General features: G+C 31.9%; 1 protein-coding gene across 3 annotated transcripts; it reads left to right on the top strand.

Annotated features, from left to right (window-relative positions):
• Window positions 1-6,724: 6,724 nt before the first annotated feature.
• Window positions 6,725-10,561, top strand: LOC125853718 (cellulose synthase-like protein D4). 3 transcript variants are annotated; one of them, XM_049533449.1, is made up of 6 exons: window positions 6,725-7,152; window positions 7,321-7,698; window positions 7,772-8,576; window positions 8,663-9,070; window positions 9,164-9,498; window positions 9,569-10,561. In XM_049533449.1, the coding sequence occupies exons 1-6, from the start codon at window positions 6,725-6,727 to the stop codon at window positions 10,539-10,541; spliced, it is 3,327 nt and encodes a 1,108-aa protein (XP_049389406.1). In that variant the 3' UTR covers window positions 10,542-10,561. The 3 variants fall into 3 exon arrangements, with proteins under 3 accessions (XP_049389406.1, XP_049389407.1, XP_049389408.1); XM_049533450.1 differs by having other exon boundaries at window positions 6,778-7,152; window positions 7,321-7,601; window positions 7,804-8,576; XM_049533451.1 differs by having other exon boundaries at window positions 6,880-7,152; window positions 7,804-8,576.
• The last annotated feature ends 4,282 nt before the right edge of the window (window positions 10,562-14,843 follow it).

Genomic DNA, 14,843 nt, shown 5'->3' with positions numbered 1-14,843 from the left:
AAAAAAAACTATTGCTATATGGTGAAAAATAAAACTATTGTTATATAGTGGTTATTAAGACTCTATATTTTATACTTTAATTGTTTTACCCCTATAATATATCATTGATACAAATTATATAAACAAACAACTAAAAAATTACTTAGACATAAGGTTATATAAAATATGCGTTCAGGAGGAATATACGAGAAATGCATGAAATAAAGAGGGTCAAAGCAAGGGTACAAAAATATTAATCCTTTATAGCAGTTTTAAAAATAATGGAGAAGAAAAGAGACTTTGAGTACTCTACCAATCACATATTTTTCTTATTACATAGAGTTTAGAATGACTTTCTATATAACTTATCATCAATGACAAAATAAATAAGTGGTTACAAATTCTTCAATTGCAAGAATTAATGTTTGCTCACTTAATGCAATAACCAATAAATATTTTTCTTACGTGCATATAATATAACCAAGAGAATATTAATAAATAATAGCTGCATGAATTTATTAAAATGTATATTTAAATTTTTCACAAAAATATTATTTGAATATGGGTTTATCTAAAGAATGAAATGATCAATCATTTCTTGATAGATTATTTCGTAATTCAAATTTAAACTGAACAAAAAAATTAAAAAGAGAATGAAAAGATTATTGGTCAAGGAGGAACAGTGGAAATTAATTATTAAAGGGTGATATTATTTTACCTTTTAAATGGCAAAAACTTGAAAGCCAAAAGTTTTGAATATATCAGTTAGATAGCCTGTTAAAGAAGAGATTGTTGGACTTCTTCTGCCATAATTAGTGGGCGGGCCTTTTCAACGTGGCATTTTGATTTCCGGTTCTTAATGAAGAATGATCATCAACATACAATTAGATAAATTTGATTTATAAAACAAAATTATTCATTTAATGAAAAAAAAGAATTCTTATTTTGAGTAAGAGCATTTTCGTAATTCAACTTTTAACCTGTGATCTTTCCACTTTTAATAATATATGATGATATAATATATATATTCCTCTCTATATAAGGTGATAATTTTCTTGTTGCACAACATATAATTTTCATCTCTATTGTGAAACAGATTTGCTATAGTCAAATTTGTTATTTTTAACTCTATCATATATTAATATGTTCAAGTTTAAGTTTTGAATCATTACAGTTCAATTCAATTTTTATCTCTAGTTACATGTATAAATTTTCAAACGAAAAGTATTTGACTGTCCATGTTTCATCCGTTACAGCTCCGTCCATAATTCTTCATTTACAAACTGCTACGGTGGGTAAATTTTTCATTTCTTCTCATCAACAAACAAAAATAACAATATCTCATCTACACATGACTACCAAACCCCTACTACTAAGACCCTTCCTTTTTCATTTCATTTCTTTCAAATTTTCTCTTTCTTGCTTTTCTTCTTCACAATTTCTTTTCCAAAAATTAAGCTTATCACTGGTGAGTATTTATGATAATAGACTGGCACTAATCCTCAACAAGAACATGTTATTTTAAATTTGATTGGGGTATCAATCAAAAAAGGAAAGAAAATGCTTTTGTAACATTAGATAAACAAAAAATTTAAAAGAAAAACTACAAAATATTAAAGATCTTATTATTTCATAAAATCAAAAAGATCATATCATATCAGCAATGTAATTGAATAAAGCAGGTAGGATAGATTGTCAAAAAGTTAATATTAATTTTTGAAATGTCATAGTTTTTTCTAGAATATTCTAGTATAGAAACTTGGATGATTATCTTGAGAAGTTATGTAGATATTCTATAGTATTGCTAGAAGATAAATTTATTAATAAGTGTTAATCATGTTTTGAATTTTTTTCTTGTATATTTTAGAATACTAATAATTTGTATTGGTTTAGGAGATCCTTTGTCATAATAGGTTATGAAAGAAATATGTTGTCTTTCTAGGATTGAGAGATTTTCCTTATAGGTTTGGACTATTTGAGCTCTATATATAAGGATATAGTTGGGGATTCTCGAGCATTGTTATCACACCTCAAGCCTACACCCTAAACGTGGCCGACCTCGAGAACCATTGTTGGTCCCCAAGCAAACTCTTGTATTGGCTGACTACTAATTAAGCGGAAGACTAACTCAAGCATATACATGCATAAAAACTGAAGTTGTTTAAAAAAAGTTTATTAAATCTCAAAGATATCTAAGTACTGAATATTAAACATAAAGTTTTAAATAAAACATCTGAAATTGAATACTGCAAGACTGACCAAGACTGTCTATCTATGATGCCTCTACTGTATAAAGATAAGTGTCGGGACAAGACCCACGACACCTCAAAACGCTATTACTAACAAATTATAAAATTAGAGTCCTCCAAAAGCAAGGAGGCCTCACTAAAAGCTGACGACCGGATGATATGATCTCAACGGAACTCGTGTTGATGATCCTAAGTACTTGAATCTGCATAATGAAACACTGTAGGTCGAATGAAATCAATACATTGAATGTACGAATATGTAGTAAGACTGAATAAAACAAATAAGTAAACTGAAAGTTACTCAACAGAAATATAGTATAAATCATGATGAAAATCATTTAAGCTATTACTGTAGGGATGCAATAATAGTAAATACTAAACTGAAATGTATATATAAAAATATACTATACTATGGATTTTCTCTAACCGATAACCATCTTTATGAGTCTCATGATGCTACAACATCTTACCCACGTTGACAGAGTTGCCCTATACCTTGTTGGAGTATAGGGTGCAACTGAACTGTTGAATCCACTAAAAAGTCCTTCTTGAGGCAAGTGAGGTGTCATCCATCTTGCAATACGATCCTATCTATAATGGTGGCGTAGCTTATGGAGTTTGAGTTATCTGAACTCTTACCCCAAATCGATGTTCAATACTATTCTCAAAATATAATTGTATGCTCACGTAAAAGTACTCTCTGGGTTGAGATAATTTTTCAAAAGGCCTCTTTGAGAGGTAACTGAGTTGTACTAAATCTGTCTGAAAACTCTTTATACTCTTCTGAAAATTGTACTCTCTTTTCAATGTAAAAATAATACATTTGGAATCATCCAAGTCCTTAAACTTTTCTGAAAATAATGTTTTAAAACTATCTCTTGGACTCACTTTAATCCTCAAAAGCAATGTAAGGGAATATTGGCACGAAAATACTTTTAGAAAGAAACTCAGTATAAATAGGGTTCATGTAGAACTATAAGCATAAACAAAAATTCAAGAATCTCAAAGCATAAAATATTTCAAATCTCATAAAGTAAGGAATCTGAACTCGGTACAAGATCATAACTCATATTCAAGAATTTCATAAATTGAGGATGAAACCCTAGATTCAACTTGCTACTAACTGAATTGAGATGTAGGACGTGAGGACGAATCAGTCTAATACTATGAATTGCCTTACATACCTCGAAGAACAAAACTCTTGAAGAAGTTTGAAAAAACACTTGATTGAAAGACTTGAAACCCTAGATTTTGTGTTCCTTGCGGTATTCTTTGAGAAGAAGAGTGGAGAAAAATCTTAGATTGAAAACCTTAGGATTCTTAAAGAGAATCTTGAACTTGGTGCCTTTAGATCTTGAGAAATTGGAGAAATTCTTTCTTGAAATTCTGGATCTTTGGAGGAATGAGAATTGAGGATTTTGAGAGTTTTTATACGTATAATGATGTTATTAGGTTGTAAGATGAACTTAGAGAGGTTTATTGAGGGTAAAAAATCAAGAATGCCCTTCTGAAACGTAAGAGGACCATAAAAATAAAAGAAAACAACCCTTTAATGAATCCCGTTAACTGAATCGGTGATCTGGAGGTCTCCTCACCGAAAATAGTCGGTGGATCACCCGATGATATTTTAGGTCACCCAAATAGATAGAGACTTAAGGTTTTCGGAACATTTTGGCGAACTAATTCAGTGATTCGCCAATCCATTCGGCGGATTACCGATTGAGTAGGCGACCTGCCCGAATTTCCTAGCTCGGGTTGGCCACGAATTCATTAAATGCTGAGAAATATGAGTACTTGAAGTTGACCTTTATATGAACTCATGTGAGAACTTAGTCAACATGGAATGCTTTGAACTTGGCTTTGCTTGGTGTTTGAGGTCCCTTATGACCCTAGGTCACTTTAGATACCCTTGATACACTTTGTAAAGGACCTTAAAATACATGATCAAGTAGAACATTACCCGGTTCAAGCTCATATACTTACGATGAATGATTCCAAATTTAATAGTAGAGTTACGAGGTGTTATAGAATGAGTCAGGTCTTAGCTTAGAAATTTTTGAGGTGTTACAATTGTATACTTTTTATTCTTTCATAATGAAAAACTTTCTACTTTTGCTTTGAAGATTAGGCCTAGCCGAACCTTGTTAAATCTTTGTATCATTTTCCTTCTTTATATTCTTATGTGTGATTGTGTGCTAGTTAACCAACAATATTTTCATACAATTGATATTAGAGATTAGGATTTTTACACATAACCAAGGATTACAATGTCTTCATCATCTCTAACAAAGTATGAAATAGAGAAATTCGATGGGGGATCTAGTTTCAGTCACGAAAGATTATAATGAGATTGTCATTAGTGTTACAAGGATTATGGAAGGCAATTGAGGAGGCTTTTCCAGAAGACTTGAAAGAATCAGAAAAAGCAGACTTGAAGAGAACTGCTGATGTGGGCTTGACTTTTTGCTTAGATAAGTTATATGAATCAGTAGTAGGTTATGTTGTTTTAGATTATGCAGTAGGCTTAGATAAGAGAATTATGATCTCTGACAGATTATGTTTTTTATGACATGACAATTTTTTGAATAGGTTTTGATAATGACAAAGTGAATCAGGTTCACAATCTAGTAACAAAACCAGCGCGGGAACTGAGAAATCGGACAAAGTGAACCAGGTTCACAATCTAGTTAGCAGAACCAAAGCGGGAACTAAGAAACCTTATTAAAAGGCAAAGACTCTTAAATAACGAAAAGAAGTGCAGAAAAATCTTTAAAAGACAAAGATTCCTAAATAAGGAAAAGAAGTGCAGAAGACTCCTTATAAGGCAAAAACTTCTAACTAAGGAGAAGAAGTGCAAAAGACTCCTAAATAAGGAAAATGAGTGCAGAAGACACCTTATAAGGAAAGAAAAGTTTTTTGAGGAGAAAAAATAACTTTCCTTGTATGATTCAGCTAGGGTTTAATCCACCTTTATAAAATGATTGTTGACAAAGAGAATCACAACTTTTTGCACAATCATAAATAGAGAATATTTTGCAGCAAGAGCTCGTGTAGCGTCTGAAAAGAGCCAGACGGCAAAAGAAAGAAGAACTAGAGTTAGGTTTTCTTTCCAAAGTTTAGTTTGCATTGTTTCATCTTAGAATTATTGATCAGGGATGATTGTTCTAAGTATGAAAGAGAATTTGTGAGAATTGTAACAAGAAGTGGGTTTGACTTCTTGGAGAGTAGAGAAAATGACTATAGTTAATCGTTAGAAAGAATTGTAACAAGAAGTGGTTTTGGATTATTGCAGAGTAGAGTATTCGATTATATTTAATCATTGAACAGTTTGAGTAAACAGTTGAGGTGAGGTATTAAAGTTAGTCCCATTGATTATAGATTTGTAATCTAAAGTTGCTCTTTGAAGTTAGTGAAGTTTTGTGAAATCCTACGAGGTGTAGATTGTGGTTTTTTTTTCCTTGAGTAAGGAGGTTTTCCACGTTAAATCTTTGTTACATTTGCTACTATTTATTTCTGGTAATCCAACAAGAACCTGGTTCTTGTGTGGGTGATCTAGGTTTTTTTTCTTTTTACTCTTTCTAATAGTGTCATAGTTAATAGAAAACTTTGCAATCTTTTGTTGCTTTGTCCACCACATAGGCTAAGTTTATAACAATTACGTAATCAGTGAAAGAGGCTATATGGCTACAAGAATTAGTAGATGATCTCGGACTAGTTCAACAGAAGACTTCAGTATTCTATGACAGTCATCTTGCCAAGAATCAGATATTTCATGAGCGAACAAAGCTTATTGCCAATAATTTTTTCAATTTTACAATTTTTTATAGATTTGGGTAAAAAAAAGATAGAGGGATTCCATTCAACTTTCATTCTGAAAAGTTCAGCTATGAAAATTAAACAGTTTGCGCTAGCTTGTATCTAATGAAAAAACATTGATAATATTATTATTTTATTTTATCTAATGAAAAAAACATTGGTAACAAAATGTTTTTGAACTACTTTTATTTTATGTTTTATTGAAAAGCGCTAGAATTGTAGTAATAACTAAAATTCTATGTCTATTTGCTCTCATTTCGATCTATAACTTCCTACTTAATTGTCAATTTTCTATACATTTTCGCTTCAGCGCGCGTAACTCTCTTTCATCCAATCAAACACCTTCTCAACGTCCCCATAAATTAATACTCACTAGTTTTTCTTTGCTTAGTATGCCTCTCATTGGTTCTCGAATTAATCGGAGAACTAGTGAAAACAAAAAAAATATATTGTAATATTGATTAGTTAAGTAAATTGAATTAATTCAATGACAACCTTTCTTTTCTTTCCTTTTTAGTACTCTAAATAAACATACTAAAGGTGATCATCAACTACAGCATTGATCAAGAGCAAGAGTGATGAAGAAAGGCAACATTTGTTGTCACGGTTGAGAAGAAGACCACACAATTCTCTCTTTTTTTTTTGCGAAAATAAATTAGCTAGTTTTTTACATAGCTAAAATGGCAAGCTTGACGGCTGCACCATCGAAGAAGACAAGTAAAGGAAGTTCAAGTGCACAATCAGTAAAATTTGCACGTAGAACGTCTAGTGGACGATATGTTAGCATGTCTAGAGAAGACATTGATTTGTCGGGTGAATTGTCAAGAGATTACATGAATTATACTGTACAAATCCCGCCTACGCCTGATAATCAGCCAATGGATATGTCTATTGCTGCTAAAGCAGAAGAGCAATATGTTTCTAATTCATTATTTACAGGAGGATTCAACAGTGTCACTCGCGCACATCTTATGGATAAGATCATTGAATCTGAAGTTTATCATCCTCAAATGGCTGGATCCAAAGGATCATCATGTTCCATGCCTGCTTGTGATGGAAAGATCATGAAAGATGAAAGGGGTAATGATGTCATCCCATGTGAATGCAGGTAATTTATTAGGTAATAATTAACGATCCAAATTTAATAGATCACGTATGTTGATAAGGTACAAGTTGATGTGTAAATTGGGGGCAGGGGAATCGAACCCATGTTTCAGTAACCAACCAACTTAGCTACTAAGATTCTTCAAAGTTGATGTGTTTGTTTTGTGTTTAGGTTCAAAATATGTAGAGATTGTTACATGGATGCACAAAAAGACGTTGGTCTATGCCCCGGTTGCAAAGAAGCTTACAAGGTAGGGGATCTTGATGACGAGATCCCAAATTTTTCTAATGGAGCATTGTCATTACCGGCACCAGATGGTTCGAAAGGTATGATTAGGAGAAATCAAAATGGAGAGTTTGATCACAACAAATGGTTGTTCGAGACACAAGGCACTTACGGGTATGGAAATGCTTATTGGCCTGATGATAGGGATGGAGATGATGGTGATAGAAGTATGCCTAAGAACATGTTGGATACATCTGCTGATATACCTTGGAAACCCCTCAGTAGGGTGTTGCCAATGTCACATAGCATCATTAGCCCTTATAGGTTTGTAGTTTTGATTTCGTGTTTGTAAACATAATTGTACATCTATTTTTAATGTATTACAGTTTGTGTACAGGTTGCTAATTTTTATTCGACTAGTACTACTAGGATTCTTCTTGGCATGGAGAATACAACATCCAAACCCGGAGGCAATGTGGTTATACGTGATGTCAATTATATGTGAAATATGGTTTGCATTTTCATGGCTTCTGGATCAGATGCCCAGGATATCGCCAGTTAATCGGTCTACTGACCTAGTGGTACTACGCGAGAAATTTGAAATGCCATCACCATCCAATCCTTTAGGTAGGTCAGATCTACCAGGAGTTGATATATTTGTATCAACGGCTGATCCAGAGAAAGAGCCGCCCCTTGTCACAGCCAACACTGTCCTATCCATCTTAGCAGCTGACTATCCCGTGGAGAAGTTAGCTTGCTATGTCTCAGACGATGGCGGTACCCTTCTAACATTTGAGGCAATGGCAGAAGCTACTAGCTTTGCTGATTTGTGGGTACCATTCTGCAGGAAACATGCTATTGAGCCTAGGAATCCTGAAGCCTATTTTCTCCTCAAGGGAGACCCTACAAAGAACAAGAAGAGAGGTGATTTCGTCAAAGATAGACGAAGGGTAAAAAGAGAATATGATGAATTTAAGGTAAGAATAAACAGTCTGCAAGATTCAATAAGAAGGAGATCAGACGCGTTTAATGCTCGAGAAGAAATGAAGATGTTAAAGCAGATGAAAGAGAATGAGACTGATCTTGCAGAGGCAATCAAAGTGCAAAAGGCTATTTGGATGGCTGATGGAACTCACTGGCCTGGCTCATGGTCTATCCCCAGCAGGGATCATCGCAATGGTGATCATCCCGGGATCCTTCAGGTTACTTTCTCAAGCAAATAGTAGTACATAATTGTTGAATCCTAATTACAAATATTGACATACATAAATGAAATTGTAATTTAAAGGTAATGTTGAAACCCCCAAGTAGTGATCCCCTAATGGGAGGGGGTGATCAAGATAAGCTATTAGATTTTTCGGATGTGGACATAAGGCTTCCAATGTTTGTGTATGTGTCGCGTGAGAAGAGACGTGAGTATGATCACAATAAAAAAGCAGGTGCCATGAATGCCCTAGTAAGAGCTTCTGCCATTTTATCTAATGGTGCATTCATACTCAACCTTAATTATGATCACTATATATACAACTGCTTAGCTATTCGTGAAGGCATGTGTTTCATGATGGACAGAGGTGGAGAAGACATATGTTTTATTCAATTCCCTCAACGATTTGAAGGAATCGATCCCTCTGATCGTTATGCCAATCACAACACAGTGTTTTTTGATGGAAATATGCGCGCCCTTGATGGTCTACAGGTAATTATAACCACTCTATTCAAATTTCATGTTCATAGATAGAAAAACAATATTAAACAGGCTTGATCATCCATTATGTGTATATATATATAGGGTCCTATGTACGTTGGGACGGGCTGCATGTTTAGGCGATTTGCACTTTATGGATTCGAACCAACAAAACCAGATAAGACACCACAAAAAGATGCAGAGGCTGAAGCATTAAAAGCCACAGAAGTTGATTATGACTTCGATGTGAATATACTAACTAAGAAATTTGGTAACTCCACAATGTTAGCTGAATCTATTCCAATTGCTGAGTTCCAAGGTCGTCCTATCGCTGATCACCCTGCTGTCAAGTTTGGACGACCTCCTGGTGCTCTTAGAACCCCAAAGGAACCACTTGATGCCACTAACGTAGCCGAAGCAGTCTCTGTTGTATCTTGTTGGTAAGTTAACTAACTCAAAAGTATTGAATTTTATACCTCACACATTTTATACAACTTTCATTTCAATTAGGTATGAAGAAAATACAGAGTGGGGTACTCGAATGGGATGGATTTATGGTTCAGTGATGGAAGATGTGGTTACTGGATACCGGATGCACAATCTTGGATGGCGTTCTATATATTGCATCACCAAACGCGATGCATTCCGTGGATCAGCTCCTATAAATCTAACAGATAGACTACATCAAGTACTACGTTGGGCTATAGGTTCAGTTGAAATCTTTTACTCAAGAAACAATGCAATTCTTGCATCGCGAAAACTCAAATTCCTCCAACGTCTTGCTTACCTTAACGTTAGCATTTATCCTTTCACTTCATTTTTCCTCGTCGTCTTCTGTTTTCTCCCTGCACTCTGCCTCATATCCGGTCAATTCATTGTCCAAAATTTCAACGTCACGTTCCTAGTATATCTATTAACCATATTTATCTGTATCATTGGTTCAGCTATGTTAGAGGTAAAATGGTCAGGGGTTGCTTTAGAGGATTGGTGGAGAAATGAACAATTTTGGGTTATTTCAGGTACTAGTTCTCATCTTGCAGCTGTTGTGCTAGGTCTACTTAAAGTATTCATGGGATGTGAAACATCATTTACTCCTACATCTAAATCCGTAAGAGAAGACGTTGATGAAGCGTATGCTGAATTGTACATGGTGAAATGGACACCATTGATGATACCGCCTATAGTCATTGGTATGGTTAACATAATTGCAATTGTTGTTGCATTTTCTAGAGCGATATTCGCCATTGTACCTCAATGGGGAAAATTCATTGGTGGTGCATTTTTCGCGTTTTGGGTGTTGGCTCACTTGTATCCTTTTGCTAAAGGACTGATGGGTAAAAGAAGAAAAACACCCACAATTGTGTTTGTTTGGTCAGGTCTCATTGCAATAACAATCTCATTGCTATGGATAGCTTTTGGTAACCCACAAGCTGGTCCTGGTGCTGTACAAGGGGTTGCTGGTGGTGGCTTTCAATTTCCTTAACTAAATTTAAATCAAATATGTTGCATATTAGAGTAACTAGATTGCAAATTAATTTATGTAAATTATTTCCATTTTTTTGATAGAGTTATTAGGTAAAACAAATAAATAGAGTGGTTCCATCCAAATTTCGTTAAAAAATGTTTGGTTATGGAAATTAGACAATTTGTGTTAGTCTGTCTGCATCTACTGAAAAAAGATTGTTATGTTTTTACACTATTTGTATGTTATGGTTAATGTCTAAGTTATCTTCTACGCACCTACTTAATTCCTTGCTTGTTTTCCTATTTCATAGAATGATCAACTTTCTTTCATTTTACTGTCATATTCATATTATTATTACTAGTCTCTTTGCACGTTTTATTCCAAAATACTTTAAAACAAATTTTATATTGCGAATGATTAATTATAAATGACATATATATTATTTAGACTTTTTCTGTGCTATAAAATAAAAATCAAAGCAAAACAATAGAAACGAAATAACAAATTCGGAAATTGACATTAGAAATTCTTGCAAATTTAATATTACTTTAGTGATATATATAGTACTTTAATTTAAAGATAAATACATATTGTAATAAAAAATATTTATCTTGTAAATTTAACTATTATGCATGAAAAATAAAAACTAAATCGATGCATATATTATATCGCATCATGATCAATCTAGACATGGTTAGAAGTCATAGAACCTTGTTTCGATACAAACATACGAATATTAAGAAAGTAAGCAAAAAAAAAAAAGATGGGGATGGGTACCTAAAACTGAAGATGGTGGAGAAAAAGAATCAAGAAATTATGGATATTCTAACCAAATGAAATAGTAAAAAAGACTTGTTTATACTAAGATGTTAGGAGTAGTAAAAAAGACTCAAATTATTTATGAGATGTTAGGAGTAGAAGAGACTCACTTTATTATAAGATGTTTGAAGTAGTAGAAAAGACCAAAGTTATTATGAAATGTTTTTTTTCTTTTTTAAACAAAGATTTAATTTCTAAACTTAATGCATTATACCTACATTCAAAGAGAATGTTAAAAGTCTAAAACATTGGCATATTAAAAGTAAATGAACTATTAGTTAAATGAACCTCGACTATATTGGATTTAATTTACTCAAATTCATCATGTTTGGGTTTTAAAGGAATAATTAAATTAATTAAATTCTTTATATTTTTTAATATTTTATTTAAGTCTAGGGATAAAATGGTAATTCAATTTTTCATTTTGGAGCTTTCCACTTTTAGTAATACTAGTTTTTTGACACGTGCGTTGCACGTGATTACCAATTCAAAAAATATATGTTATAGTAAATAGTATTGTTTATTTAAGCGAAGATTTGAATAATAAGCTTAGCAAAAAATAATATTGCAGATTCTTTTGTGACTGTTAAATGTGGATTGTCATATATATATCTTATTCACGCAAACCTATGAAGATGGTCAATGAAATTTTTTATTAGTTATATGCAATAATGTATATAATTATTTTAATTTGATGAAGTTCAATCATGTAGTTAGTCTTATCTCACTAATATTACCTTATGGACATTATTTGTTTTGTATTTTTCTTGTCATATAACCAGATGTGTTTTGCATGTGTATTCCCCGTTAAATTGTTTAGATGCCATATGAACATGTGAAAAGAAAATCTACATTTTATATATTCACATATTTTCACATTTGTTGTGAGATTAGTTTAAAATAACATATTTTGAAGTTAGAAGATCTTATTAACTTGATAATACATTTGTGACATATTTAATACTTAACTTAAATACAAATATCTACCCAAATATAAATATATATTTGCATTAATGAAAATATTTATATCATAAAATTAGCTATTAAATAAATAATAAAAATTAAACTAATATAAACTTCAATTGGCGTTATTACAAGTCATATGAACTTTTCTTCGTCCAAAATACTGAAATATTAAGAAATAGTAAATAAGTAAAACAAAAGGACAATGTTTATATAGTAATAACTATTTTGAAGCAAACTTCCTGAGAGTCTAAATCACATAAGTAGCATTGATAAATAAAGTCATTCTTTTGTCTTGAGCATCAAAAACAAATCGTGACAAGTCTCTAAATTTTGGGAAAAGATATTCAGAAGCATATATCTACATCACAAGAGAAATTGTTAACAAAAACAAATGAATTTAGACTACATCATGCTAACTTCGTATATTGGAACATTACAGACTAATGTATATATTAAGCGAAAAAATAATTATTATATCATCAGAATTATTTTCTTCAAGCACTCGAGGTTATGGAATATACCCTCTTAGGATAGAATGACTTACTTCATCAGAACAGTGGTACCTCATATTCCGTTAAACTTCGAACTCACTCAACGACAATAAATCACAAAAGAAAAATTAAAATGCAAGAAGAAGAGTAGAAGATTAAAAAAATTGTGGTGGAAAATTGAGCAGGAGCCCCTCTATTTATAGTCAACAAAGGGTAGTATGAACAAATGTTTTCTATGTCTTATCTGAAAAGTCATGATTTTTTGGAGAAGTCACAACCCTTTGGAAAAGTCATAACTTATTGAAAAAGTCACAACTCTTTGGAAAAATCACAACCCTTTGAAAAAGTCACAACTCTTTGGGAAAGTCACAACTTATCGAAAAATCACAACCCTTTGAAAAAGTCACAGCTCATCGAAAAATCACAACCCTTTGAAAAAAGTCACAACTCATCGAAAAAATCACAACCTAAATTAGAGCTATTATAGTAATTTAACAACTCATCGAAAAAGGCACAACCTAAGTTAGAGATATTATAGTAATTTAACATTTAAGTTAGGAGTTCATGCTTTTTAAGGTAATATAGATAGATAGATACAGATATATGATGATACATAATGATAGTATGATTAGTAATATATGATATGATTATTATTAGGGGCGAGTCTACTAAGGCCTGTAGAGGTGCCACGTCACCTGCAAATTTCAATCGAAATCTGATGTGTATATTGATAAATAAACAAATGGCACCCAGAGAATCAAAATGTATCATGGTGCCATTATCATGGACGGATCTATTCAGGCCCATGGAGGTACCATGCCACCCGCAAGTTCCCATTGAAATTTGATGTATATAATAAGTGTATATATATGTAAGATGTAGATAAATAAATAAATGACACTCAAAGAACCAAAAGGTACCATGGTGCCACTGGCAAAGGATAAAACTCCCTTCTATCATATTTGATCTCGATTTGGCGATGATTTATTTTTTTAAAAAAGTAAATTTCACCCTCAAATAGATATCGAATTCAGGTTCAACAATGTTTTAAAGATTATACTTTCTTTATTTTTCTAGTTGACTTAGTTTTAATCAATAACATGTGATTTACACATGTGTATTACATTAATTGAATATTAAAAAATTGTTATGTGTACATTCATAAGTACAATTTTTTTAAAACTAACATCAAATTTAAAGAGGAACATGATAAGTTACGATCATACAAATAATAAGTATAGTAAACAAAATTTCATTGATATTAATATATGAAAATAAATTCTAAACAATAACTATATACATATGAATATAATAATATACCACAAATATTATGAAATCTTTTAGTTAAGGGATAAATTTTTATTGATAGACAAGATATTCACGCGAAAAATGGTATGTCTCTTCACTTAACTCCAAATTTGTTGAGTGTTAGCATGCCTTTACAACAAAAGTATCATTACAATCATTTATAGAAAATACGTATATTTAAAACAAACAATAATAATTGAATTTTCAAAATTTTCGAAATAAAATCCATCTACATATGTTCAAAATTATGTTTAAATTTTTAGAGTTCTAAAAATAATTGAATTTAGAACAAACTTTATTTTTCTTTTCAATTTTGGAATTAACTCCAGAGATCTTACTTTGTTTTATATCATATATTTATTGATTGATTTTCAAAAAATTCGATGTTGTTATACTTGCACAATATTGTGGATATTCATTAAATATATTAATTTTGACAATTCAAAATATTTAAAAGCTATATGAAAAATTTATGGTCAAATATAGACTTGATTGAATCTCCACATTCGAAATGTGTCACATAATAATTTTCGCAAGGTTTAGAGATATTTTCAACACTTTTCTTGATTTTTTATTACGAGCCTCAAGCTTTTAAAAGAGTTTGAGAGAACTTGTTATGTCATTTGGTAGATTGGAGAAACATTTAAATTCAGTTAATCTAGAGAGTATTTTTATTTCTTAAGATGGTTAATAATTCGGAAATGAAACTAATATTTCTAGCCACGTTGGTGTTTTT

This window comes from Solanum stenotomum, chromosome 1 (genome assembly GCF_019186545.1).
Source record: "Solanum stenotomum isolate F172 chromosome 1, ASM1918654v1, whole genome shotgun sequence".
Lineage (NCBI taxonomy): Eukaryota > Viridiplantae > Streptophyta > Magnoliopsida > Solanales > Solanaceae > Solanum > Solanum stenotomum.
Note: the sequence above shows the minus strand (reverse complement) of the source record. Positions and strands in the feature narration are given on the sequence as shown.

Coding starts and splice junctions, on each gene's coding strand:
- LOC125853718 (XM_049533449.1), top strand. CDS start 6,725: ATGGCAAGCTTGACGGCTGCACCATCGAAGAAGACAAGTAAAGGAAGT. Junction 7,153..7,320: donor GTCATCCCATGTGAATGCAG/GTAATTTATTAG, acceptor TTTTGTGTTTAG/GTTCAAAATATGTAGAGATT. Junction 9,499..9,568: donor GTCTCTGTTGTATCTTGTTG/GTAAGTTAACTA, acceptor CATTTCAATTAG/GTATGAAGAAAATACAGAGT.